At 40.3% G+C, this 25,686-nt stretch overlaps 1 protein-coding gene across 1 annotated transcript in view; it reads right to left on the bottom strand.

Moving 5' to 3' along the window:
• Window positions 1–25,686, bottom strand: part of LOC122795580 — a 207,205-nt gene that overhangs the window by 158,210 nt on the left and 23,309 nt on the right. The window contains exon 2 of the mRNA XM_044063828.1: window positions 5,965–6,273. Within this exon, the coding sequence (XP_043919763.1) occupies window positions 5,965–6,273 (309 nt within the window). The remainder of the gene's footprint in view (window positions 1–5,964; window positions 6,274–25,686) is intronic.

The raw sequence follows: 25,686 nt of genomic DNA, 5'->3' as shown, positions 1-25,686 counted from the left end.
TGTCCCAAAGCTAAACCTTCCAACTTAAAAATCTCTGTCAAAAAGCAAATTGAGGGTCATGTTGCTTAATGCTAGGAGCCTTAACCTGAAAATGGACTCACTGGAGGCCCCTCCTTGCACTGGAAGATGCTGATGTCTATGCAGGTACAGAAACTTGGTTCAGGGCTGCGGAGAGCACCCTGCCTTACCAGGCTATACCTCATTCCACACATTATGGCCCAAAAATGAAGTCGGGAAAACTAAGGGTGGTGGTGTTTCTATCTTCATTAAGGACAGGTACACCTCCAGACTGGTTTGCTAGCATGATGCACTGGTACTACTCCAGGTACACACGACAGTTGGCAAGACACCCATAGGTTCATAGGTAGGTACTAGGCTATCGGCCCTGGGGCCTATACAAGCCCAGCCAAAAAGGTACCCTGGCTTTTGCCACCCAAGAAAATTATTTTCCTGTGCCACTGTCGAGCAGAGCCACAGAGGTGATCCCCGGGGTGAATTTCCTATTTCCCATCCAATCATCAAGATTTTTTTTGAAAAGTGTTAATGAGGAGCTTTGTTTGATACAGAGAGGTAGTTTATTCCAGAGTATGGGAAGTCTCTGGGACAGGAATCTATCCCTCCGGCATGCTCTGTTTATTGTGGTGACAAGGTTTAGGTCCCTAGAGCATGTAGCTCGGAGGGATTTGGGATTTCTTTAAGTGTAGCATGTTCAACAGCTCTGGGTTTGACATAGCTTTGTATGTTAGGCAGAGATCACCTCTGAGTAGGCGATATGCGATGGAGTAAAGCTGGAGTTTTTTGAGACGGTCAGCGTAGATCTGTTTGAGGCCGGTAATCCTCTTTGTGAGGTATTTCTGCAGCCTTTCCAGTTGTTGGAGATGTCTTGTGAGGTACATACCAAAACCCAGTTTGGATTTGTCAAGGGTAGACCTTGCCTGTTGAACCTGGTTGACTTCTTTGAGACTGTCACAAAGGCCCTGGATGAGGGAAAAGTCAGTACATACAGCTTACCCTGACTTGGTCAAAGCCTTTGACACAATCCCCCACTCAGGCATCATCGAAAACCTAACACAACTTGGCACAGATCCCCCATCTCATCAGGTGGGTGGCCAACTGTCTCACCGACAGGACCCTCAAAGTCAAAATAGACACCTCCACCTCTAATAGCAGACCTGTCACTAGTGGAGTTCCCGAGGGATCTGTCCTGGGACCTCTACTGTTTGGCATCTATTTTTCAGAGGTCCAAGCAAAGACAAAAGGCTTGTGGCTGACCAAGTTTGTTGACGAGTGTAAGTTGGGTGCTGCCATTGACTCTCCAAATGATGTTAACCCACTGCAAGAGGGTCTCACAGCACCTAATGAATGGTGCCAAAGTCATGGCCTCAAGCTAAAATGCAAAAAATGTACCACCATACCATTAGGCAAAAACACGACCCCTTTTGATAACCACATCAACGGCAACCCCCTAAGCACATGACCTGTGGTGAGAGACCTGGGCACTCAGGTTGATAACCTCACATTCAACCATCATGTAGCAGGGGTCAGAAAAGCCTTTTACTTGGTTCATCTCATAGATAAAGAGATTGCATCCAGAAAAAAGGAGGTTATTACCTCTCTATATTCCTCCCTCATTAGGCCAACAATTGAGTATAATGCCTCATTTGGGATGGTACCCCTCCAAACATCTGCACCAACTGGAAAAGCGACGGAAATACCTCACAAAGAGAATCCATGGCCTCCAACACCTGACCTATGCTGACAGACTCAAATTACTATCACTCTACTCTGTATTGTACAGATTACTCAGGGGTGATCTGTATCTCGCCTACAAGGCAATCTCAGACCCTGCCCTACTAGAGATGCTCCATATCCATAAGTCTAACTCCTCATGTACTACTCGCTCAAAAGGCCTGAATCCAATATGCTACATCAACAAAACCTGCTGGAGAGACAGTTTTTTTCCCCCAGAGGCTCCCCTGTCTCTGAAACAGACTTCAAATACAAGTCAAACAGAGCACCTCCCTGACCCTCTTCAAGCCAACCTTGATGAGCAGATGGAAAACCACATTTGTCCCAGGGGTTCTACCTGTGTCCCTCATTGACAGGGTGACAGGTGCTGACTAAGGTTTCTTTTTGGGGATAAACTCTTGGCTAGGCTTGGAACGGTCCCAGGGCCATTAGCCTAGTAACCTCCTATGATAAGTGAGAGAAGGGTCAGTGTTGACATCCACTACATAATCCACTCAAAGGGCCGTCACTGGGCAGATGTAGAGGAATAGGGCTTAGAGGAAAGACCTAAGCCATCCCTGACTTTGCCTAAATAATGGCGTCTTCTGCTCAACCCTCACTTCAGTGACAGAAAAAGTATAGGCTGATTGGTTGACAAGGGGCCAATGATCAACAGACAGTGAAAGCGAACATCTGCAAAAGGAAATAAAACTTCCCCACATTAGGGCAGCCAACACAATACTAGCAGACAAACAGTGGTCATTAACTGTAAGCTTATCATTAATAACTACCCAAAGGATACATACCTTTATCACAGACTATAGCTTGTTGCTACATTATATATCGGGGGCAAAGATCATCAATGACTATCACAGGCCCCTGAGTGAAGGAGAAGCACAACTGCATGTCACCAAGCGTACAATGCAATCCTCTCAGCCAATAACTTTCCCTCAAAGAAAGCATGCATAAGGTGAACAACAGTAGAATACCACAATCAAGAGAAAATGTTACATGGAGTTAACACCTTAAACTATTCTCCTTTACTCTCTGTATATGTCTGGAAGAGTAAGATACGATGCAATTCAAACAGTGCCAGTAATGCTTCAGTAGTGATCCTACCAAGACATTAAAATGGTGTGATCCACTGCAAGACATGCCGATGAGAGATCTAGAATGACCAGGTCTGAATACTGACTATGATGAGATGTGATACGCAAGTAACTGTAAACCCTCAGTACTACATGGATCAGTGCTATCATATCTCAAATACATAGCCAGTTGTATACAAACCAGCTGCTTAGCAATCTTACCCACAAATGTAAAGTCTGACAGCAGACAATAATTACCAAGGTTGTCAGGGTCCATGACACCTTTTTAAGGAGAGGAATAATCGATGCCTCCACAAAATTAGGTAAGACATTCCTTCCATAAATCAAGTGAGGATAGTCTGGCACAAAATGGCGCAGTGATGCAGCGGTAGCGTTGTCACCTCACAGCAAGAGGTTCTCTGGTTCGATTCTCAGCTGGGGTGTCTTGTGTGCGGAGTCTGCATGTCCTCCTTGCTCTCGTGTGGGCTTCTTCCAGGTGCTCCGGTTTCCTCCCACGTTATAAAAGACATGTGTCTGGAGCATTTCTCCCTGGGCCTCCACTGAAAATTGGCTTTGTTTCAAGTCAGAGTTTCCCGGTTAACAAATGTTAAAATAAATAAATAAAACTGGGCCAAGCACCCCCAAGCAGATGTTGACAGCCTGATGAGATAAGGGTCTAGCCTGCTGTAGTGGCATGCATACTGTAAATGATGCAGGAAAAACATAATCATTTGGTAAATAAAACCATTTCCAAGGTAGTGATACCTACTGAGGACCAGTGAAATGATCAGAGTGCATACCCTGCCACAACCTGATCTAATCAATTTAAGGATGTTGGCAAAATATTCAGAAACTAAATTATGTTCTTCATTACACAAAACGTTTTGAGTTATGAGCTTGGAGATCTCTGTGCAGTTCAGCCTAAGACAAATGCAAGGACTTCTGTGACATCTGAGCCTACTGTCCACAGCAAGCCTTTACTCACCTAGACAAGTGTGCCACAACCTCTATACTATCATTTGGCCAGTTCTCTGAAGCTTACTAAGCTCAAAAGTCAAACCATGTCTCATGTACAAGCAGGTGCAGACAACAAGGGTCAGTGAGGGCCTGGTTGTAGACTTCAACCAAGTCTGCAGTGTCTGTGGCACTACAATCATGTAGCTAATTAAGCAAAACTGGCTCAAGAGTTCATGGGTGAAATGTAAAAACTGAATAAAACAGGAAAAATAATGCCTGGCTCTGCGGCACAGAAGGACAGAACACGGATTCTGACTCTGGTGAACAGATTTCAATTGTCGGCCCTTGCATTAGAGGAACCAGGCAGGAGGGAAGAGTCAAGGGCTATGCTTGCATACCCTCTCTTGGGGGGGGGCAGGGAAGGTTGTATGCACTCAGGAGCACAGTGACTAGGTGCAATTTCAGTGGTGTACACCAGGAAAACTGCTTACAAGATTTGAAGGAAGGGGCAGAGCTGTTTAACAAGTGCATGCTGGAGCAGGGCTACATAAGGAAAAATCAAACAATTCCTTAAGGCTTTCTCAGTGATGGCCCCTCTTGGTCAACTTTCACCACAGAGATGGGGAAAAAATGGGCTGATGGGACAGGAGGGACTGCTGACTGACTGGCAGAAGAGGTAAAGTGAGCAAAATATATACGTACTTTGAAATATGGCACTATAAAAAAAATCAAATATCAATGGCAAAAGCATTGATCCAAAAGGACTGGAACACAAAATAATGGGGGAAAACCCTCTGGTTTTTTGCATGGAGGCAAACCCCTCTTCCATCCCCATACCCCCTTCAATTTATATATATCAACTCTGAGATTGCACAACAGTGGGAAAAGGGCAAATTCCCACTCTTCTCTATTCAGTGACCTCCCAAAAACTATTGCCGGCAGAAGCAATCAAATGAGTTTTTAATCATTTTTCCGGCTATAAAAATATGCAATATTATAAATTTTATTTTTATTTTTTTATTTTACATTTGTTAACCGGGATAGTCCGACTGGATATATGTCCATTTTCAGTGGAGACCCGGGGAGAAAAGCTCCCAACAGTAAAAAAAACATCATTACATGTCTCAAAAACATCATTACATATCACATATCTCGAACAGCATGATAGAATATTTGAAGAAGAACATTTAGACATTGATAGTATATTTACAAAAGAACATCAAGACAATCCGTACACATAGCGTCTGTACATAATGGAAAAATCAAACAATTCCTTAAGGCTTTCTCAGTGATGGCCCCTCTTGGTCAACTTTCACCATAAATGTTCGATCTTATGGAGTATTTCTATATATAATCACACTACAGTGAGGGAAAAAGGCATATTTCCCCAAGTTGGTCAAATGTTTACTTGTCCTGAGAAAAACTGTGCGGTCAGGGATTTTAGTTTTTGTTATTTTCATCTTGCGAAAATAGGAGTATATATTTATATATATGGGTCTACTTTGCTTTGTTGAAAACCCAAGACACTATGCACATGAAAGGCTTATTGATACAAATAAAACGTATGGTCTTTTGTTCTTAGTGATGGTCTTTACATTTTTAGTATATAATGCAAATAGTCATGTTATTGCATCACTGAATTTGTACCCTTCACCCCAAAATACAGCATTTCATGGAGTTAACATTGTAGTCATATTAAATCTGAAAAGTATACTGCAGGGCTACATAATTATCCTACATCACGTCTACTTCCACTCCTCTTATTCCCCAAGTTCTGACTAGAGATCTTATAGATACAGGCCCTCAGCCACACATTACAAATGCAAACAAGCTAAATGTCAACATTTTTGATACAGTTCTTTGTGCAGTATTTCTGTAATATCATAGGTAGGTACTAGGCTATTGGCCCTGGGGCCTATACAAGGCAACCAGAAAGGTACCCTGGCTTTCGCCACCCAAGAAAATTATTTTCCTGTGCCCCTGTTGAGCAGAGCCACAGAGGTCATCCCCAGGGTGAATTTTCTATTTCCCATCCAATCATCAAGATTTTTCTTGGAGTGCTAATGAGGAGCTCTGTTTGATATAGATTAAATAAACAGCCTCTGCAAGGCTCAAACCCAGGACCCTGCACACCATAGCCAAAGTGATTTACCAGTAAGCCATGTCAGATATATCATAAAGCTAGACTTACCAGTTACCTGAAGATGGATAACTCTGTTCACCTTAGACATGTCAACTTTAAATATGTACTGGCCACTGTCATTTTTGGTCAAGTTAAGAAGCTGGAGTGAAAAATTGTGCAAGGAGAAGATGACACGATTTTCATATGCAACTGGTATCTCAGCTTCAGATGTGCCAATGTGATAGTCTACAATATCTTTGGACCCACGCTGTCCTTTATAGATCCAGCTTACAAGCACTGCCCTTAGCGTTTCACTTTCAACAGAAAGGAGCACAGTGCCTCCTGGAGATGCATTCATGACATCTTCGATGTAAGTGCCTTAAGGTGATATAAAGATTAAAAAGAAAAGTGTCAGAAAGCTTAAATGGAGTTATGACTCCAAAACAGTTCCTTTCAATTGACCGTTCTAATGTTTCTGTCCTTCCTCACCCAACTTACCTTCTGTCCTTTGCTCCTCTGAAGTAATTCAGAGATATGCTAATAAATCAATAATGAATACTTTCTCTGAGCTGCATTTTTCTCACCATTGTGTAAAATGGCTGACATGTAGTAGGCAATTTACATGAGTAGTGGGGATCTTTCTAAATCCTAGGAAATAGGGTAATAGTACTAATATATAATATATATATATATATATATATATATATATATATATATATATACACATATATATATATATATATATATATATATATATACACACACATATACACACATACTGTGTGCACACGTCTCTCTCTCTCTCTCTATATATATATATATATATATATATTATATATATGAATCATGTATACGCATACATATAGAAATATAAAATTATATGTGTAAGTACTTGGAAAACTGTAACAGAAAAAAATCTGTATATCATCACTTTATTTGTGTCATCAAACATACGCACATATCTAATCACTGGAACTCATCCCTATTTATTCATAACATAAAAGCACACAAATACAGACAGTAATAAAGCCAAGAGTCAGTATGTTTTTATGCTCACTAAACAGTGCTTTGTGAAGCTCTTCCGAGTTTTCTTGCCAATAGAGACAGGGAGACCTAGCACTGAAAGGACAAAGCTATGATAAGCAAAAATAAATGTCCAAAAACCTGGTATAAAAAACAAGGGGGCTGGAGGGACTGGCTATTTCAAAAGTGCAGAAATACAGCACAGGAACCAGGAACACAGTTGAATATCAACCTCCAAATGAACCAGAACCAAGAAAAATTTGAACCACACACTTTAAACAGTTGTTAAGTTATATATATCTATATATATATGTGTGTAAATAAAAGTAAATACTATATATGAAAACATCATAAACAGTCAATTTGAATTTAAATAATCCCGTATTACATAAAACTACATTATATAAAAATAATTTATATTACCTTATGCCATAATGCATAAGCTTTAATATGTGGGTAATGGAACAACTATCATTTAGTCCAAGGTGGTTGTATGCATTAAGAATTATTTGCCATCTCAACTCAAGCCTGTCCAAGTGTTCATCCATAATCCACCCTTGTAAATATTTTTTAACTTGTTCAGTAATTAAAAAGTTAAAATTATGATTAGCAAACTTTTCTACATGTCTATAAGTGCATTTTTTATTTTTGATATCCAACGTGTTCATAAATTCGTCTTTTGAAAGGTCTGCTAGTTTTTCCAACATAATAAGCTGGACATTGATTACACTGTACTTGTTGGATGTGTTACATGTATAAACAGCCCTTTACACTGTATTTCATTTTTCTTCTATATAAAAAGTATTTGTAGAATTTATATAAGAACATGTAGAACAACCACATTTTTAGTACCAAAACAAATTTTCTTATCTATTTTCTGATCATTTTTAAAGATGTCCTTTTTATATACTGAGAGTTTTTTTAAGTGTGAAAAGTGTTGTTCTGATGAAGTTTTGTTAAACGAAAGCGCTTAACAACTGTTAAGTGTGTGCTTCAACTTTTTCTTGGTTCTGGTTCTTTTGGAGGGAGGTTGCTATTCAGCTATTTCAAAAGTAGTCATTCAAACAGCTGTTATGTTAAGTTTACTTACACAACTGTACTATGTTCATTTATTTATTATTTTATTTTACATTTGTTTACCGGGAAAGTCCAAACAAGTCTATTTTCAGCACAGGCCTGGGGAGAAAAGCTCCATGAACATACATAGTATACACAGCATTTCTAAAAAAATTACAAAATACAAAATCATTGAAAGATTAGAAGAAATTATTAATCAAATGGCTGCATTGGAAGGTCCCTCAAAAAATGCAAACATACAGTACATATAGCTCTACATACAGTATTTATAGGGTTGGACAAAATATACAAGTTTGGACAAAAAGACATGCTATTGGATAATGGTTAGTGGGTGTGTAGTTAAGAGTTAGTAGAATTGATTAGTGACAGAAGTCAGTTAATTAGGGTTCCACAGGGTGAGCTCAGAGCAAAATTAGTTAGGGGTAGAGACTATCAGTTGGCATGGTGTAGTGCTAAGTCAGTTGTTTAGCCAGGTTCTGTACATGGGCAGATCCATTTAGCAGATAGGTGGGCTTTTATTGGTTTTTTGAATTGAGCTATGTTAGTGGTGGATTTAATGTTTAGAGGTAGGGTGTTCCAGGTTTTGGCGATATTACACGAGTGGATTCTCCAGCATAGTTTTTGCTTGCAATTATTTTTATTAGTGCCTTGTTGCTAGAGCGAAGAGTCCAACTATTAGAGTAATGGGACAGTAAGTTATTTAGGGCTGGTACTTTTTCAGGTGGGTTGATTATTTGATGGGCCATGATGAGCTGATTGTACGTTAGTAAAGAGGGGAATTCAAGCCATGAGAGTTTTCTAAGACAATGGCAATGGTGGGATATATAGCTAGCACCTGTAGCAAACTTTTGAGGTTTTATTATAAACAAATTTCTAGTTTAGTTATATCTGACTTTCTAAGGTTGGTAATGATAGTGGATGCATATAGTAATGTTGAAATAAGGTGGGTTCTGGCAATAATGGCGCTGGTCTCAGTAGTAAGATAGTGTTTTCTCCTGTAGAGGCAACCTATTTTTTGTGTACTTTTTTATGGCTTGGGCTATATAAATATCATGTTCTGGTCTATTGTAACTCCCAGTAGCTTTGTATTAGTAACTGGAGTTATGATGGTGTTATTGGCAGAAGTAATTTTGAAGGGAGGGGGTGTCTGGGGATCTAGTAGGTGGAACAGAATGAATTTAGTTTTCTTGGGGTTCAGTATTATTTGTGCATTAGTTAGCCAGGATTCTATAGCTGTAAAAGGCTGTTGAGTTATTTGCTCTAGTTGGTGGAGAGTAGGAGCTGCACATATTGGGGTTCGATCATCTGCATACTGTATGAGCGTGGCATCTTTAGTGGCTGTATGGTACGGAGTAGGAGCTGCACATATTAGAGCTGAATCATCTCTGTACTGTATGAGTGTGGCTTTTAGTGGCTGCATGAAGGCTGTTGGCAAAGATGGTAAAGAGAAGAGGGCCGAGGATCAGTGTGGGACTCCCAGAGTGATGGGCAGAAGTGTAGAGAGCTTTTGCTGCCATTTTACTGTCTGTTGGTGACCAGCCAGATAGTTTTGACACCAGTCTACTGCTGGCAGGTTAAGTTTTAGATCAGTTAGGACATTGAAGAGTTTGGCATGGGGTAATGTGTCAAATGCTTTTGACAGATCAAGGAAAACTGAGGAGACTAGTTTCTCTTCATTACGTAGCTGGTTCACGGAATTGGAGAAACTCAGAAGGGCTGTAGTAGTGCTATGATTAGGGCAGAATCCATGCTGTGAGGGAATTAGGAGATTGTTGTTAGTAGATATTGCAGACGTTGTGAATTAATGCATTTTTCCAGGATTTTAGAAAGGGGGGATAGTATGGCTATGGAATGATAGTTAGATAGGTCAGTTGAGTTGCCGCCTTTGTGAAGGAGAATTACGTGGGCAAGTTTCCAGAGTTTGGGTATTTTCTGTTCTGAGATGGTGCAGTTTATTAATATTGAGAATGGGAGTGAGATGGCATTGGCTGCTATTTTCAGATATTCACCCAGTAGGTTATCTGCAGCCAGAGTAGCTGGCTTGAGTTTAAGGTATTTTTTTACAGTGCCAGTAGGGACTGGTTGAAAGTTGAAATGATTGAAGTTATGTAGTGGTATGTAGTGGTGGGAGTATAGGGGGAGTGGGAGAGAAGTTAGTCTTTAAGAGGTCTGGAATACATTCAGTAAAGTATTTGTTAAATTGGGTTGGAATATCGTCCCTTGTGTTGGATAATGTTGGGGCTGGAGTGGTGATTTGACCTGGATGTGATATTTTATTTATGGCTGACAAAAACTTTTGGGTGTTGTTCTGATTTTTTAATTGGATTTCTCTATAATGGTCTTTTTTATCCTGTCTGATCCGTTTTTTTTTTTTTTTTTGGCTGAGTTTCTGAGCTCTAAGTGTTTTTGTCAGTTTGGAGTGTTTTTTGTCTTTGGACTATTTTCCTAGGCTTTGTCCCTTGCTTTTAGTAGACATCTACTTGCCTTGGTTAGCCAGGGAGTATAGTTGGGTTTAATCCATATGGTTCTGGCAGAGGTGAATTTATTTAGGATAATAATGAAGGTGTAGTATTGTACTGCATCATCTAATGGAAGATAGGAACTACAAATGGAACCCAGTTAACTAAGTATGGTTATGAACTCTTGGACATTAAAGTTTTTTGGTATTTCGAATTTGATGGTATTTTGTGGTTTTTGAGGGGTTCAGTAGTTGTCTGAGAAGAAAGGTAGGGAGGTGGTCACTAAGAATGTTGAAGAGACTGCCAGAAATTTGTGTGATATTGGGGTAGTTAGTTAAGACCAAATCAAGAACTGATTTTTTATAACTTCTGGTAGGGTTTTTGGTCAGTTGTGAGTAACCATGGAGGTTGATATGATTAGTAGGGGTTGATGAGTCACAGGATGTCCAGTCTACGTTAAAGTCCCCTGCTATGATGGTTTCTTGATGGAGAGTGGTGAATGACCACTGTAATATGTGTTCCAGGATTTACTAACAAAACATCGAACATGTGAATGTAAACCTATCAAAAATGCGGTTCACAAGTTCGATGTTTACAACAGTACTAAGGCAACCAAAGTCGAATTAGACTTCTGCAGTATGAAATCCCTTAGTAGCAGGCAGTACGGACCAGATCTGCACTGCACAGTGCCGACAGTCATGTTTTTGCAGGGGGGACAAGCCCCCCTGCCACTTACATATTCCAACTCCAAGATCGCACTACACTGCGGAAAAGGGTACCTCTCCCAATCTGCATTCAGACTGCAGGGATACCTTTAGCCGACAGTGTAAAGGTCGACTGCATATTAACAGACGGTCTTCCAGAATCGACATTTCAATGTCCTACTAAAGGTATGTCTGCATTCTGAATATCACACTTGTCTGTTCCACACAAGGCACACTCGACATATTGATAGCCAACTGTGTTCCAGTGTAGGGATATTGTGGCCAAGTGGCCATGCCTATAATGTTTAGATGTTTTTTGAATTAAGTTGGAGTTTGGTTAGTACGAGTTCTGCATTATGGAAGTCAGGAGTGTCTATGGGGTAATATTTCTAGAGAAAAGCTATTTTGAAAAGTATAACTACTCCCCCCACCTCTTTTGTCTGTCTATCTACTCTGTGTATATTATAACCAGGGGGTGTTATTTCATTATTAGTGATGTCTGGCTTTAGCCAGGTTACTGTTAAGAGGACAATGCCAGGATGGTAGAGAGTTAGGGTGGCATGAAGTTCTTGTATTTTATTAAGGACGCCTCTAAAATCATCTTACTGATCACTCCTGCAGTAGCCTTTGCTATATGGGTTGATTATGCTAGCTAACTACATTTCAGAGGTCAAAGGAGAAAAGTCCAGGAGCCCCTGGAGAATGGTCCTAGCAAAGCTTGATGTGGACCTAGAGAAGAAATTAAGCTTACAGTACTCAGTAAAAGTATGTGCAGAGGAAAAGGTAGCAGCTTTTAGAATCAAACCCTTTCCAAAAAAGCAATAGGTGAAACTAAGGCCCTGACAGAGTGGGGCTTGACCCTGCCTGGAATACTTTTGTTATGGTGAGTACAGCAAAAGGTAACAGCCTTAGACAACCATTTGGAAACAGACTGTTTTGACGCAGGTTGTCCACTCTTCTTACCTTCAGAATTAATAAACAATTGATTGAAAGATCTGAAAGATTTAGTTCCAAAGTTGTCTGTTGACATCTAAGGTATGGAGTATCCTTATCCCACCTCATTTTTAGGTTCAGGAAAAAAAAAAAAAAACGGGGAGATGGACAGTTTGACTTAAAGAAAATTCGGGTAACACTTTAGGCATAAAAGACGGATTAGTTCTCAGAAACCCTGGCCCTATGGAAAAATGAAATAGGGTTGACTCACCATAAGAGCTTGCAACTCAGATGCAACAGTAGAGGTCAGACCATTCAGTAAAATTGTTTTCCATGTTAAGTACCTCAAGTCAGCCAGGTTAGCAGGTTCAAATGGAACAAATGTTAGCTTCTCCAACACAAAATTAAGATCCTAAGGAGGGGCCATTTTGACAAGAGACTCCATTGAAAGAGAACGGTCAATGTGCAGATATTCTGAAATGGCCAATAAATGAACTTTGACAAAATAATAATAAAGAACATAGGACAGTAACTCACATAAATATTTCAAAATCAGAGAACAACCATCCCTGAATGGCTGCTGGTTATATTGTTGACACCAAATAAAAATCTTTTTCCATTTACTAATAAATGGCTTTCTAGTAGCAGGCCTTCTTGTTTTCATTAGTATCTGATGTAGATCCTTATTAAGCATGTGCATAAAAGGAACTAAGACCCTATCATCCTAGCAATCAATGTAAGTAGACTGATGCCAGTGTACATCAAGCACCCTCTGTTCCTGTGAGAAGATCCATTTTTGAGGAAACTTGTGATAATTGTCCCTTTCCACTTCCAAAAGAAGGGAGAACCATGGTTGTCTGGGCAAGAAGGGAGTCACCACAATGATCTTGGGGGATTCCTTCTGAATCTTTAGAAGTACCCTGGAGATTAGTGGAAAAGGATAGGCATACAGTCCAAAGAAAAAGTAAAGGCATCTGTCTTCCAGACCTTCTTGCATGGAGTCCTATAACAGAATTTTGCCAGTTGATTTTGTTTCCTGCCTTAATAGAGGTCTACTTGAGGAATTCCCCACAGATGCAGCAAATCTTGAAAGACCCCCTGATCTAGTTTCCATCCGTAAGGGTCTGCCCTCATCCTGCTCAGCCTATCTACCACACAGTTTTTACTCTGACAGAAAGAAGAATGCTTTTAGACTGACATTGTGCTGTTAAGCTATATCCCAAGCTAACATGGCTAGTCTGCAAAGGGTTGCCCCTTGCTTGTTGATGTTCCACATGACTGTGGAATTGTCTGAAAACCACTTGAAGAGGTTTTAGGGACCAGAGGTGCTTCACAGAGAGATGAGTATCTTGATTGGGGAAAGCATCTTCTTGATATTTATGTACTTTAATAGAGCCTTGATGTCCCACACACCCTGCACTTATATTCCTCCTGAAACTGCTCACCAAGCAAAGTCTGATGCATCTGTGGTGACAGACTATTTTGGAGCAAGAAGGGAGAAGGGAAGACCTGAATTTAAGGATAACTGTTGTCCATTCCACTTCTGACAAACCCCAGCACTGGGATTTGAAGAAACAAAGATTGTTGGTGCTGTAACTAAAGAGATTTCAGAACCCAGTGTATCATTCACACATGGAGTCTTGCCAGGGGTATCATGAGAATCAGAGCCATGAAACCCAATATCTAGAGGTATTCCCTTGCACTTCTTGGAACAGCATATGACGAAGAACCAAAAGAGACAAAAGAATTTGACCTGGAGAATGAGGTATGACCACACACACACAGACACACACACAGACACTTACGGCTGTGTGTGCATACCTATGTGCGTGCATGTATGTATCCACGGGTGTATATATACTCAGTGTGTGTGTGTTAAGTATATGTGTGTACATGTGTATGTGTAAATAGGTCTTCTTCTGAACTTACCTGAAACCCATTTAACTAAGACGACTCCACCGAAACTTCATTTCAACGAACTGCCAATAATTTGAAAAGGGAAAATAACCACTTGGCCACCAGAGTGAACTTTGACCTTTTCCCCAGTACAGTGCAATCTTGGAGTTAGTATATTTAGTTAATGGGGGTGTGGGGGTGAAAGCCCCCCCATTAGCATGGCTTTAATTTCTTTTTGGTGTTTTCTTTTGTATCTTGGTGGCCAAGTTGTTAGTTTCCCTGGGGTTTAAATGGGGTTTGGGTAAGTGTCATTTCGGTCTACTGAAGTAGACCCATATATATATATATATATATATATATATATATATATATATATATATATATATATATATATAAATATATATATATATATATATACATACATACACACACACACACACATATATATATTTATATTATAGATATAAATATATATATATATATATATATATATATATATATATATATATACACACACACATATATATATATATATATTTATATTATAGATATAAATATAAAGTGTGTGTGTGCGCATGTCTTCTCTATGTGTGATGTGGGCACATGTGTTTATCTGTATGTACTTATGTGGGTGCATGTACATATATTTATACATCTTATACATACATACATGTGTGTGTATTCATACGTATGTGCATAAGTGCACATTTGTATCTATGTGTGTTTCTCTGTGAATGTGTGCGATTGTGTGTGTGTGGGTATATATATATATATATATATATATATATATATATATATATATATATATACATATATATATATATATATATATATATATATATATATATATATATTAATTACACATAGATTAGATATAGATATATATAGATATGTATGTATATAGGTTCATAGGTTGATACTAGGCTATCTGCCCTAGGGCATTTATAAGCCTAGCCAGAGTGTGTTTGGCTTTCGTCATCCTTTTAGATTAGTTGACTGTGCCTCTGTATAGTAGGTCACAGAAGATAGCCCTTTTAAGGTTAGTTTACTGTGCCTCTGTCTAGCAGGGACACAGAAGAGATCCCAGGGGTAAACCTACGATCTGGCATCCACTCGTCAAGATTTCTCTTGAAGAGGGTCATTGAGGGGCTCTGCCTAACATGGATTGGGATTTTGTTCAAGAGTGAGGGGAGCCTCTGGGATATGAATCTGTCCCTCCAGCATGTGCTATTTATTTCTGTGCTGAGGTTTAAGTCCCTGGAGCATGTCCATTAATTCTGGTTTGGACATGGCTTTACACGTCAGGCACAGATCGCCTCTGAGTAGGTGGTAAGCAACTGAGTAGAGCTGGAGTTTCTTTAGCCTAACTGCGTAGGGCATCTGTTTGAGTCCCTTGATCCTCTTGGTGAGGTACTTTTGGGGTCTTTCCAGTTGCTGCAGGTGTCGGGTAAGGTACATCCCAAATGGGGCGTTGTATTCAATTATGGGCCTGATGAGTAAAGGGGCACAATGACCTCTCTTGATCTAGATGTGAACCCTTTTGTGATAAGGTGGGCTATATAGAAGGTCTTTCTAACCACTTTGGCAACATGACTGTCAAAGGAGAGATTGCTATCTACTTGGGTCACCAAATCCCTAATTACTTCTTCCGTACTTAATGGATTACCACCTATGTGGTAATTTGTGGGCACTTTGTTTTTCCCAAAGGGGATGGACTATACACTTTTTGGCATTTAGCTTTAGGCCATGGCTCTGGCACCAGTTATCCATCTCTGTGAGACCCTTTTGGAGGATGCTTGTGTCAGTCATTATCCGTCTCTGTGTGACCCTTTTAGAGGATGCTTGTGTCAGTCGGCGAGTCGATTACGGCACCCAGTTTGCAGTCATCTGCGAACTTGGTCAGCCATAGTCCTCCCGTGTTAGCCTGTACCTCAGAGAAATACATACCAAACAAGAGAGGTCACAGGACTGAGCCTTGTGGGACGCCACTTGTAACTGGTTTAGAGTCTGACATGGCACCTGCAATTCTGACCATATGGGCTCTATCCCTGAGCCAGTTTGCAACCCATCTTGTGACATAGGGGTTGATATTTAAGCTGGTGAGCTTATTTATGATGCCCGAGTGGGGTATTGTGTCGAAGGCTTTTGCGAGGTCCAGGTAGGCTGTGTGGACTACCTTCTCTTCATCTATGGCCTTGGTGACTGTTTCAAAGAAGTCGACCCAGTTCAAGAGGCAAGATCTGCCCTTAACAAAGCCAAACTGGGTAGGATCCACTGTTTGGAGGTTCCCAATGTCTTTGTTTATGAGTTCCATGATGATACACTCCATAGCTTTGCAGACCAGGCTAGTCAGGCTTATAGGGCTATAGTTTCCAGGGTCCGTTGTGGAGTGGGACCACGGTTGCTGTACGCCATTCCTTGGGTACATTCCTGTAGTAAGGCTGAGACTGAACAGTGACGTTATGTGAGGGTTCACTTCTTGGAGCTCGTGTAAGACACAGCCGGGGACACGGTCTGGTCCCATTGATGCTGTGTTTTTTGCTTTGGAGAGGGCAGCTCTCACCTGTGATGTCAGGGAGGCTACATCTCTTTTGGGATAGACATTTGCTCTTTTTGGGGGGGGGGGTCTGCACTGAACCTGTCTGCCAGGATGGTGGAAATGTCTGTGGATTCAGTGTATTTTTTGTCATTTTGCACTAACCCAGAGCATATCTGGGAGTTGCCACCCAGGTTCCTGACATAACTAAAGAAGGCCGTTGTGATTATCTTTAGCGTCTTGTGCAATTTTTCTTTCGAAGCTGGCCTTAGATGATTTTATGAGGGATGGTAGTTTCTTGCTAGTACTGATCAGAGATGCCTTCCCTTTTTGGGATTTTGCTCTATCATGTAGTAGCTTCCTCCTTCTGTTGTGTAGCTTATTTATGGCTGGGGTCCACCAGACAGGTCTCCTGCCTTTGGAGGAGTGAGTCTTGGTTTTATTTGGGATAGCACGATCCATGCATTCCTGTAGGTGTCCATAGAATGCGTTTGTAAAGGATTCTGCGGTTTGGGCCGTACTTTCCACTGGCCCGGGAGCTTTGAAGGATTCCACCTCAGTTTAGAGACGTGTGAAGTTTGCTTTTGAGAAGTTCTTCACCGTGGTTTCCTTGGCTGGGGGTGGGGATGGGATATGGATGTCCAGTGAGATTAATTTATGGTCAGATCTTACCAATGAGGGGTATTCCTCTGGTATGGAACATACAGTCCCCATGTTGGTGATGATCAGGTCCAATATGTTTTCCCCTCTTGTGGGAGTGGTGACTAGTTGTTCCATAGCATTTGAGTTTATAAATTCTAGGAACCGTTGGGCGAGGGTGTTGGGGCTTGAGTAGTGCTCCCAGTCTATGTCTGGGTAGTTGAAGCCATGCAATATGATGGCGTTTGGAGAGATCTTCATATTCTCTAGTGTTCTCAGGAAAGCCGCATGGGGTTCCTGAGTTTGGGAGCGTGGTCTGTAGCAGGCTGCAAACTGAAAGGCAGTTTCTCCCACTGTTAGTTGCACATGGATGGTCTCCGATGCTTTGTGCAGTGCCACTAACCTGGAGGTGTGGGTATCTTTGATAAATATGGATACTCCCACTCCTTTTGTGGTTCGGTCCGAGTTTTGGGGTCGAAAAGCATGGTATGAGGTATAACATGGTAGTGCTGGGGTGCTCTCGGGAGCCTTGAACCAGGTTTCTGTTACTGCACAGATATCGATAGTCTCCATACTGAGGAGAGCCTCGAGTGCGTGCATCTTGAGGTTTAGACTTCTGGCATTGAGCAGCATTACCCTTAGTTTCTTTTTCCTTGTGTTGTCTATGGAGGTGGGTTTGTCTTTTGAGCCTTGCCTAAAAAAGGCACTATGGGGTTGGCAAGAGCCTTAGCCAGTATTCGAAAGCCCAGGGGTGACAGGTGCAAGCCGTCCCTAGTGAAGCAACGTGGCTTGCTGAGCATGTCATCTCAGGCTGACAGACACCGGATCCCCTTTGAATGACACCAATACTTTAGCCAATTGTTAAAATTTATCATTTTGTCTTTATACTGTGGAATCATTCTTGGTGAGGGTAAGATGCTACTCAAGGTTAGGGTCATACTGGCCTGGGCTACATGATCAGAGAGCTCCTCTAGGTCTATTTTCATATAGTCCAGGGAGGTACGTCTCAGGTCATTCACACCAGCATGGACAATGACGGAGTCATATTTGTACTTGCTTTGGAGTGACCTAAGTGCTTGTGTTATGTGGTGGATCCTGGCACCCGACAGGCAGCTTACAGTGACCTTCTCCTTGTTCAGCCTGGTGAGTGGGACGTCAGTGTGTCTGATAATAGAGTCACCTATTACAAATGCATTAGGTGTGTTGTTTAGCCTTAAGGACTGTGACTGTGTGGCACACTGACTTTGTGAACAATGTGATACGTGGGTATTGCTGTGGGGTAGCGGTTGCTTGGAAGTCTGCTTTGGAGGTCTCTGCTGATTGGGCAGATTTTTATTTAGAGCCTCCGAATATGTGTTTTTGTGTGTTTATGTGTTTGCTTTGCTGTTGCGATAGGTCAATGCGAGACTGGATTTGTGGTGTGTGTGGTTACCTTCTCCTCCTGACTGACTGCGCCAGTACTGGATTGAGAGAGCTCAGCCTCCAGTGTGGCTATATAGTTGCATCTCTCACATATATTTGAGCTTGTTGGGAGGAAGAGAGGGTGGTCTCTGTATATAAGGCAGTTGTAACACTGCCTCAAGATTCCCAGATTCACCAGCTGGACTGGAGAGTAAACCCAAAACTGACTTTTGGACATGCCAGCATAGTCTAAGGAACTACTTTTTGACTGATCAAAAAGGACCAATAGGGGAGCCAAGTACTTAAAGGGAGTATAAGAGGGTATAGTGCTTTAGTTTATTAGTGCTTACTTATAAGATTACTTATACGAGCAACTGCAGGGTTTTAGAATGAAAATAGAGTGCTTACTTTGAGATTTAGAACAGTTCTAAGGGAAAAAGTGAAGAGCAGACTTTGTGGAGCCGGGAATAGTTTAAACCCATTTAGGCGGCGCTGCGCTATGCGCAAAATCGTGCAAAACCGCGCAAATGCGGGTTTTAAAGCAGGGAAACTAAAAGAGATAGGAAAAGACCCAAAACGGCCAATAAGCTACTAGTTTCATGGCTGAGACCATTCCTCCAGGGACAGATAGGCTGGTCAAAGCTCCCCACTCTCACTGGTGAACAGAGAAGCTTCCTCCTATCCAAGTAAGGATATGGGCAACACAGGAAACTATACCACAGTCAGCAAAACCTGAAATCTGGACTAATCTAGTTCAGCAAAGGTGGGAAAAGAGAATATTTTTTTTTGTTTGTTTTTTTCAGGAAACAGTAGAAAAACACACAGAAAACACTGTAAATGCTATAAACAGGCTAGCGCACTTTAGTGTGTTGCCTACAACAGTTACACAAAAGTGCAAAACTGTAAAAAGCAGAAGGCAAATGCAATTTAAACTTTTTAAAGCACAGATCAGTTAGAAATCCGCTTTTTAGATGGGAAAAGGCAGTCGGAGCAAAAAAAAAACAGAGAAAAAATACTTAAATCTGGAAAAGTCTCTCTTGGGTCTCTCTGTTGCCTGTATCACTCTGCAGGACACCACGAGGAGCTGTGTGGAGTTGTATACAATAACAAACTTTTTAAATCACAGATTCGCTAACAAAATTGGCATTTTAGGCAGAATTAGTTAAGACAGCAAGAAAAGCAGAAAAGTAATACTTAATCACTCCAAAGTCACTCTTTTGTCTCTCTGCTGCTGCAGACTCTACAGAACACCTGGAAGGCACTTGCTGAGCAGAATACAAGCGTGAAAACTGTGCAAATGAGGTTTTTATAGCAGGGAAGTGAAAGAGATGTGGCCAATAAACTATTAACTTGTGGGCTGAAACCACTCCTCCAGGGACAGACAGCCTGCTCAAAGCTCCCCTCTCTCACAGGTGAACAGAGAAACTTCCTTCAATCCAAGTAATGTATGGCAACACAGAAACTTGTAACACAGCCCTGGATTCAGCAATAACATGAAAACTGGACTATACTAGTTCAGAAAGGCTAGAAAAAGTATATATATATATTTTTTTCCAGAAAATAGAGCAGATACAATCAAAACAACACTTTACCCAATTAACCAGTTAAAAAACTTAAAACTGAGCCCTGTTCCAGCAGTCTTCAATCAGACAAGTTCTAACTGCACAGTCCTGCCACTAGGGTACAGAGAAACCTTCTCCAAAAAAGACGGCCTGGATCAGTGCACAAGTTATACAAACAAAGCTAGATCCAGCCGGCCTGAATCTAGTCTATGCTACAGCAAACAAGGCGTACCGATTTCAGAAAGAAACAGTTCAAGTAAGCATGCGCAATAAGCCTTTAACCAGAAATTCCCAGCTCAGAAGGGCAGAATCTAGCCTCTCCTCCCACAAGAGTGCAGACCACAAACCTTCTTAATGTAAAATAACTGGCCTGAAGCCCAAGTTCTTAACCCAGAACCAATACACTTTTAGAATAATAGACACTGAGCCTTCAATCAGCAGTTCCCAACTTAGAAGGATGTACGCTACCTGCCCTGCCACAACAGTGCAGACCACAAACCTTCTTAATGTAAAACAACTGGTTTGAAGCCCAAGTGCTTAAACCAAGGGCCTTAGAATAACAGTTACAATTTAATCAGGATACTAACAAGCAGTAATAAAGGCAGCAGAATAAATTCAATCGAGTACTTTTGAGAAGAGGCAAAAGCAAAATAAGGTAATAACGTAGGAAGAAACACAAATACAGTAAGGCAGATGAAGTGCAAATTTTTTTTTTTTTGAGACGGAGGAAACAAGAGCAGATTAACATACTATAGGGGAATGCCCTTCCCAAGTGTTCTCTCTGTACACTGCAGAGGAGATGGGACTGGTAGGAGTATCCAAAATCAAAATATGATCTCACTGTACTCAGTTGAGTGCGCAAATGAGATGGGTCCAGGAGGAGTGTGCAAAAAGATTTACAGCAGGGGTGGGCAATTCCAAAGCCAAGATTAACACCACAACTAGAGGGGGGGGACTAACTGCAGAGAGACAGAGACACAATATTTAGTGAATCAAAGACACACAATATTTACTGACTCAAATCTTAAATAAGTGCAGAAAAATATCTATGTGTGTTTATGTGCACACGACTATATTGTATGTATGTATGTATACATATCTATATACTATACATATCAATATCCATATATGTTTGTGTGTGTGCGCCCACATCTTGTATGTTTCTGCACTTGTGTGTTTGTATGCTACAGTGGGTGCGCATACACACACACACACACACATATATATATATATATATATATATATATATATATATATATATATATTAAATAGCTTACCTTTAAAAACTCGAATCACAGTGGTTTGAGTGCTCATATGAGCGACTCAAAACCACAAAAGTGAAAACGTCGACAGTCCTTAATGTTCGAAAAACAGATTCACTGTTTTTCGAACAATAATGTCGAACAAAAAAAAAAAGTGTAAAGCAGGGGGGCAAGCTCCCCTGCACTCCCCACACCCCCCCTACTTTATTATTCTAACTCCGAGATTGCACTACACTGGGGAAAGGAACCATTTCCCGATCCCCACTATAGTGCAATCTGCCCCAGAATGTCGAATGTGTAATGAGTGAATCTCACTGTGTATTCGCTCATTGCACATTCGAACCTTTTTCCGTTCGGCGTTTGCAAATTTTGCAGACTGCCTTTCGGAAAATTGCTGTTTGCCCTTGTGCAATACGCACATGTAAAGGTAAACTCATACACACATATACACACACAGTATATATATATATATATATATATATATATATATATATATATGGGTTCATGTCAAACCAACGACATGTTAAAATATCGGAAATCACTACACCGAAACGAAACCGGCGACAGTTGAAAACATCGACAGTACATGTATCAAACTACAGCTAACATGGGTCCTGCAAGGGGAAGTAGTATGGGTACAGTATCATATCATATCCTTTACTTCCCCCTTGCAGGACCCATGTTAGTGCTGTAGTTTCGTATACATGTACTGTCGATGTTTTCAACTGTCGATTTGCCTCGCCGTGTAGTGATTTTATATTTTAACATGTCGTTATATATATATATATATATATATATATATATATATATATACATATGTATACATGTGTTTATGTATTATGTATAAACCCAAAGAAAAACCTAGCAAAGTTAAGAGTTTTCACTGTAATGGAGGAACATGGGACGTATGCCAACAATCCCTTAAGGAAATCAAGTCTTTCAGCTACAAGGTTTATGAAAGTCCATGGCTTTTTACTTTTAAGTTTTAAAGTCTTTATGGATACATTCAAGCAAATACAGCCACACTGCACTAGCTGTGAAGATCACATTTCGGCCCTTTTATTGAAATATCATATAGATTGTGTATATGTCTATATATACATATACATGTGCGTATGTTTGTGTGGGTGTGTGCTGTACAGTATACGTTATGCATATATATCCCTGTATAAATGCGTATATATAAATATATATATATATATATATATATATATATATATATATATAAATACACACACACATATACATATGTTGTTGTTGTGTCTTTCGTTAGGGATCGCCACAGCGGAACTCCAGTCTGCTAATGATTGGCAGTAGATTTTTATGTGCCGATTTGCCGGCCCTGACGCACAACCTTCAACGAAGGTACGCCCATTCACCCATGTCTCCCCACAGAAGACACTCTAGCTAAGAATCGAACAGGAGAACGTCTTACTGTGAGGCGACAACGCTACCGCAGCACCACCACCACCGCAGTTTATACATTTTATATATATATATATATATATATATATATATATATATATATACATACATATACATACACACATATGTACGAGTTTGTGTCTCTGTGTATATTTGTCTCTATGTGCATGTGCGTGTGTGTGTGTGTGTGTGTGTGTGTGTGTGTGTGTGTGTGTGTGTGTGTGTGTGTGTGTGTGCGTGCGTATATGTGGATTCCATACACTTGGTCGAATTTCATTTAGTCGAAAATGATACCAGACATTGCACTTCACTGAAAGCTGACTTGACTGAAAGCTCACTTGGTCGAAGTTCATTTGGTCGAAAATGGAATATAGCCCCTGCCCCACTGCAGTGCAACCCTGCAGTGAGAATATTAAATAAGGGGGGGTGTGGGGGGCTATAATTTTAATGTATTCACTGTTATAAGAAGGTATATCCACTGTCCAATATACTGACATAGGTTTATAGGATGATACTAGGCTATTGGCCCGGATGCCCTTATAAGCCTAGCCAAGAATTTTACCCGTGTTCCCTCAAAGTCAGCACCTGTTTCCCCTGTCCTGCACAGGTAGGATCCTTGGGGGTGTATTTTCTGTTTCCCATCCAGTAGTCCAGGTTCCTCTTCCTCAACAACACTTACCTAACAGCTTCACATCTCTTCCAAGTACTGACAAAAATAACTCAACAAACTTTAGAGCTCTTAATCTGCATTTTTGCCTCAGTTGAGGACACACAGTGAGAGCGAAAACCTGGAGGAGAATTTAGTATAATATTTTTAAACTGCTTCTCATGTAAAAGGGTAAATACTCCTGTTGTGCCATGTACCATAGATAATGGCCATATTTTGCTACATGTGTATTGACTACACAGTTCAGTTTTAAGGAAATTATTTAGAAATTCTCTTGTTTGTAAAGACCACTACCAGAAAAATGTGTGAACCATATATATACCTGATAGCAGCTAGGTATTACAGGTAAGTGCAACTTTTTATTTTTTTTTCCATAAAATGTAAAGCAGTACATGTCAAGGAAGAAATAAGTACAAGTTACACATTCATTATACTTCTGCGGTGTTTTGAGTAAACTCTAATGTTTTGTAGTATGCTTTGTAGTATTGGTTTTAATGTATTTGTTTATTTACATTTCCTATTTTAACTTTGATGTCAGTGTGTGGGTGGTTATTTACTCTTGGATGAGATTTTCCACACTTTTTCTTATTTTTATTTCAGCTCTGGGATTCATTAATACCTACACCAAAAGTACACTGTTCTGAGTGAACAGAACACAAGCATAAATCACACCTTCTTTCTCCTAATTGTAGTTTCCTTACCGATTTTCTTTCAGCTTTAAATACTAAGGGGAATTCATAAAGGTTACCACAAAGTATAGACTACATGTACACTCAGTATAATCTTTCTTTTTTTTTTTTAAACAAATTTATTGTTTTTAACATACAAAATAAATATCATAACAATCTTATACAAGCAGTTAAAATGTAAATAGTTATAACATTTGATAAAACAACCAAAATATTTACAGAGACATCCACTACAAATCAAATCAATCTGTAATGTCTTACTAATAAAACTAAGACTTTTTTAACAGGTTTTGTAAAGTATCCCATATACTATAGTAAGACGTTTTTCTAGTGGTTCTTGACTTTATTGTCATTAGTTCCATATGACACACTTCAGTCATACCATTTTTAAATTCATTAAATGAAGGAGGAGTATCTGAAATCCAATTTCTGGTTATTATTTTTCTAGCCACTGCTTAGAATAGACCATAATAAGGGAAGTTTAACTTTTTTAACACTTTTAGGAACAGGGGTGTTAAATAATATAAGTGATTTAGAGACAATGAAATTATCTGTGAAAAGAGCCTGCAAAAAATCATTGATTAACATCCAATATTCCTTCAATTTTATACAGTCATAAAACATATGTGCCCAATCAGCATTTATTTCTACATTACATCTCTTACATAAGTTGTCTTTATTGTTTATTTTATTCATCATTAAAGGTGTATAGAAAGATCTATGTAAAAATTTCCAAGTAAAAAGTCTCCAATTAATGGAAGAAGTAGTTTTATAAGGAGATTCCAATATATATTCCCCGGGATTCATGAAGCTCGGCGCAAGACCGGTGTAAGGCTTGCGCCGGCGGTGCAGTGAATAGTCGGCGTAGCAGCGCCATATGCATAGTAATGAGTGCGCGCCACAACCACAGACACGTGCGTAGGGCACGTGAGCGAGCCCAAGTAGGATGCGTCCGGAGGCGTGGCTAAGCCGGCAGGTGATGAGCAACCTAAAGTGCTGACTTCCACAGGCCGCCCGTAATAGTAACCGCACCAGCCAGGGCCCGTGGAGAATGAAACGTACGCAGAGTATGCAACATAGTACCCGTCCCAACAAAACGGAGAACCAAACACAACCCACGAAGCCCGAAGTGTACCCGTCCAAGGAACAAAGGATACGCGTAATACCGTGTCCGTCCCGCAATGCACTGTCAGTGGGCATACCCAGTGAAGGTGTACCGCAGCATGTCAGCGCCGCACCGACATAGAAGTAGCGACATGGGCATGGTCACTAGGGTTACCACCTGTCCCACTTTGCTAGGGACAGTCCCTCCTTTGACAGTTGTGTCCCGCAAAAAAATCGAAAAAATGGCAAATGTACTGAGATTTTAGGACAAAACTATTTCCTCTATTTACCTTAATAGTAGCATAAAACAATTATTTTGTATTTGAAACACATACATGTTATAAGAAACAGAATAAGCAACTCAAATGCTATAAGAATAAGCTTTTATTATGGCAAAAAAGTGAAGTTCTTTCA

This window comes from Protopterus annectens, chromosome 2.part2 (assembly GCF_019279795.1).
Source record: "Protopterus annectens isolate FY-2018-M chromosome 2.part2, PAN1.0, whole genome shotgun sequence".
Classification (NCBI taxonomy): Eukaryota; Metazoa; Chordata; order Ceratodontiformes; family Protopteridae; genus Protopterus; species Protopterus annectens.
The sequence above is the reverse complement of the archived record's forward strand: the minus strand, read 5'-3'. Positions and strand labels throughout refer to the sequence as shown.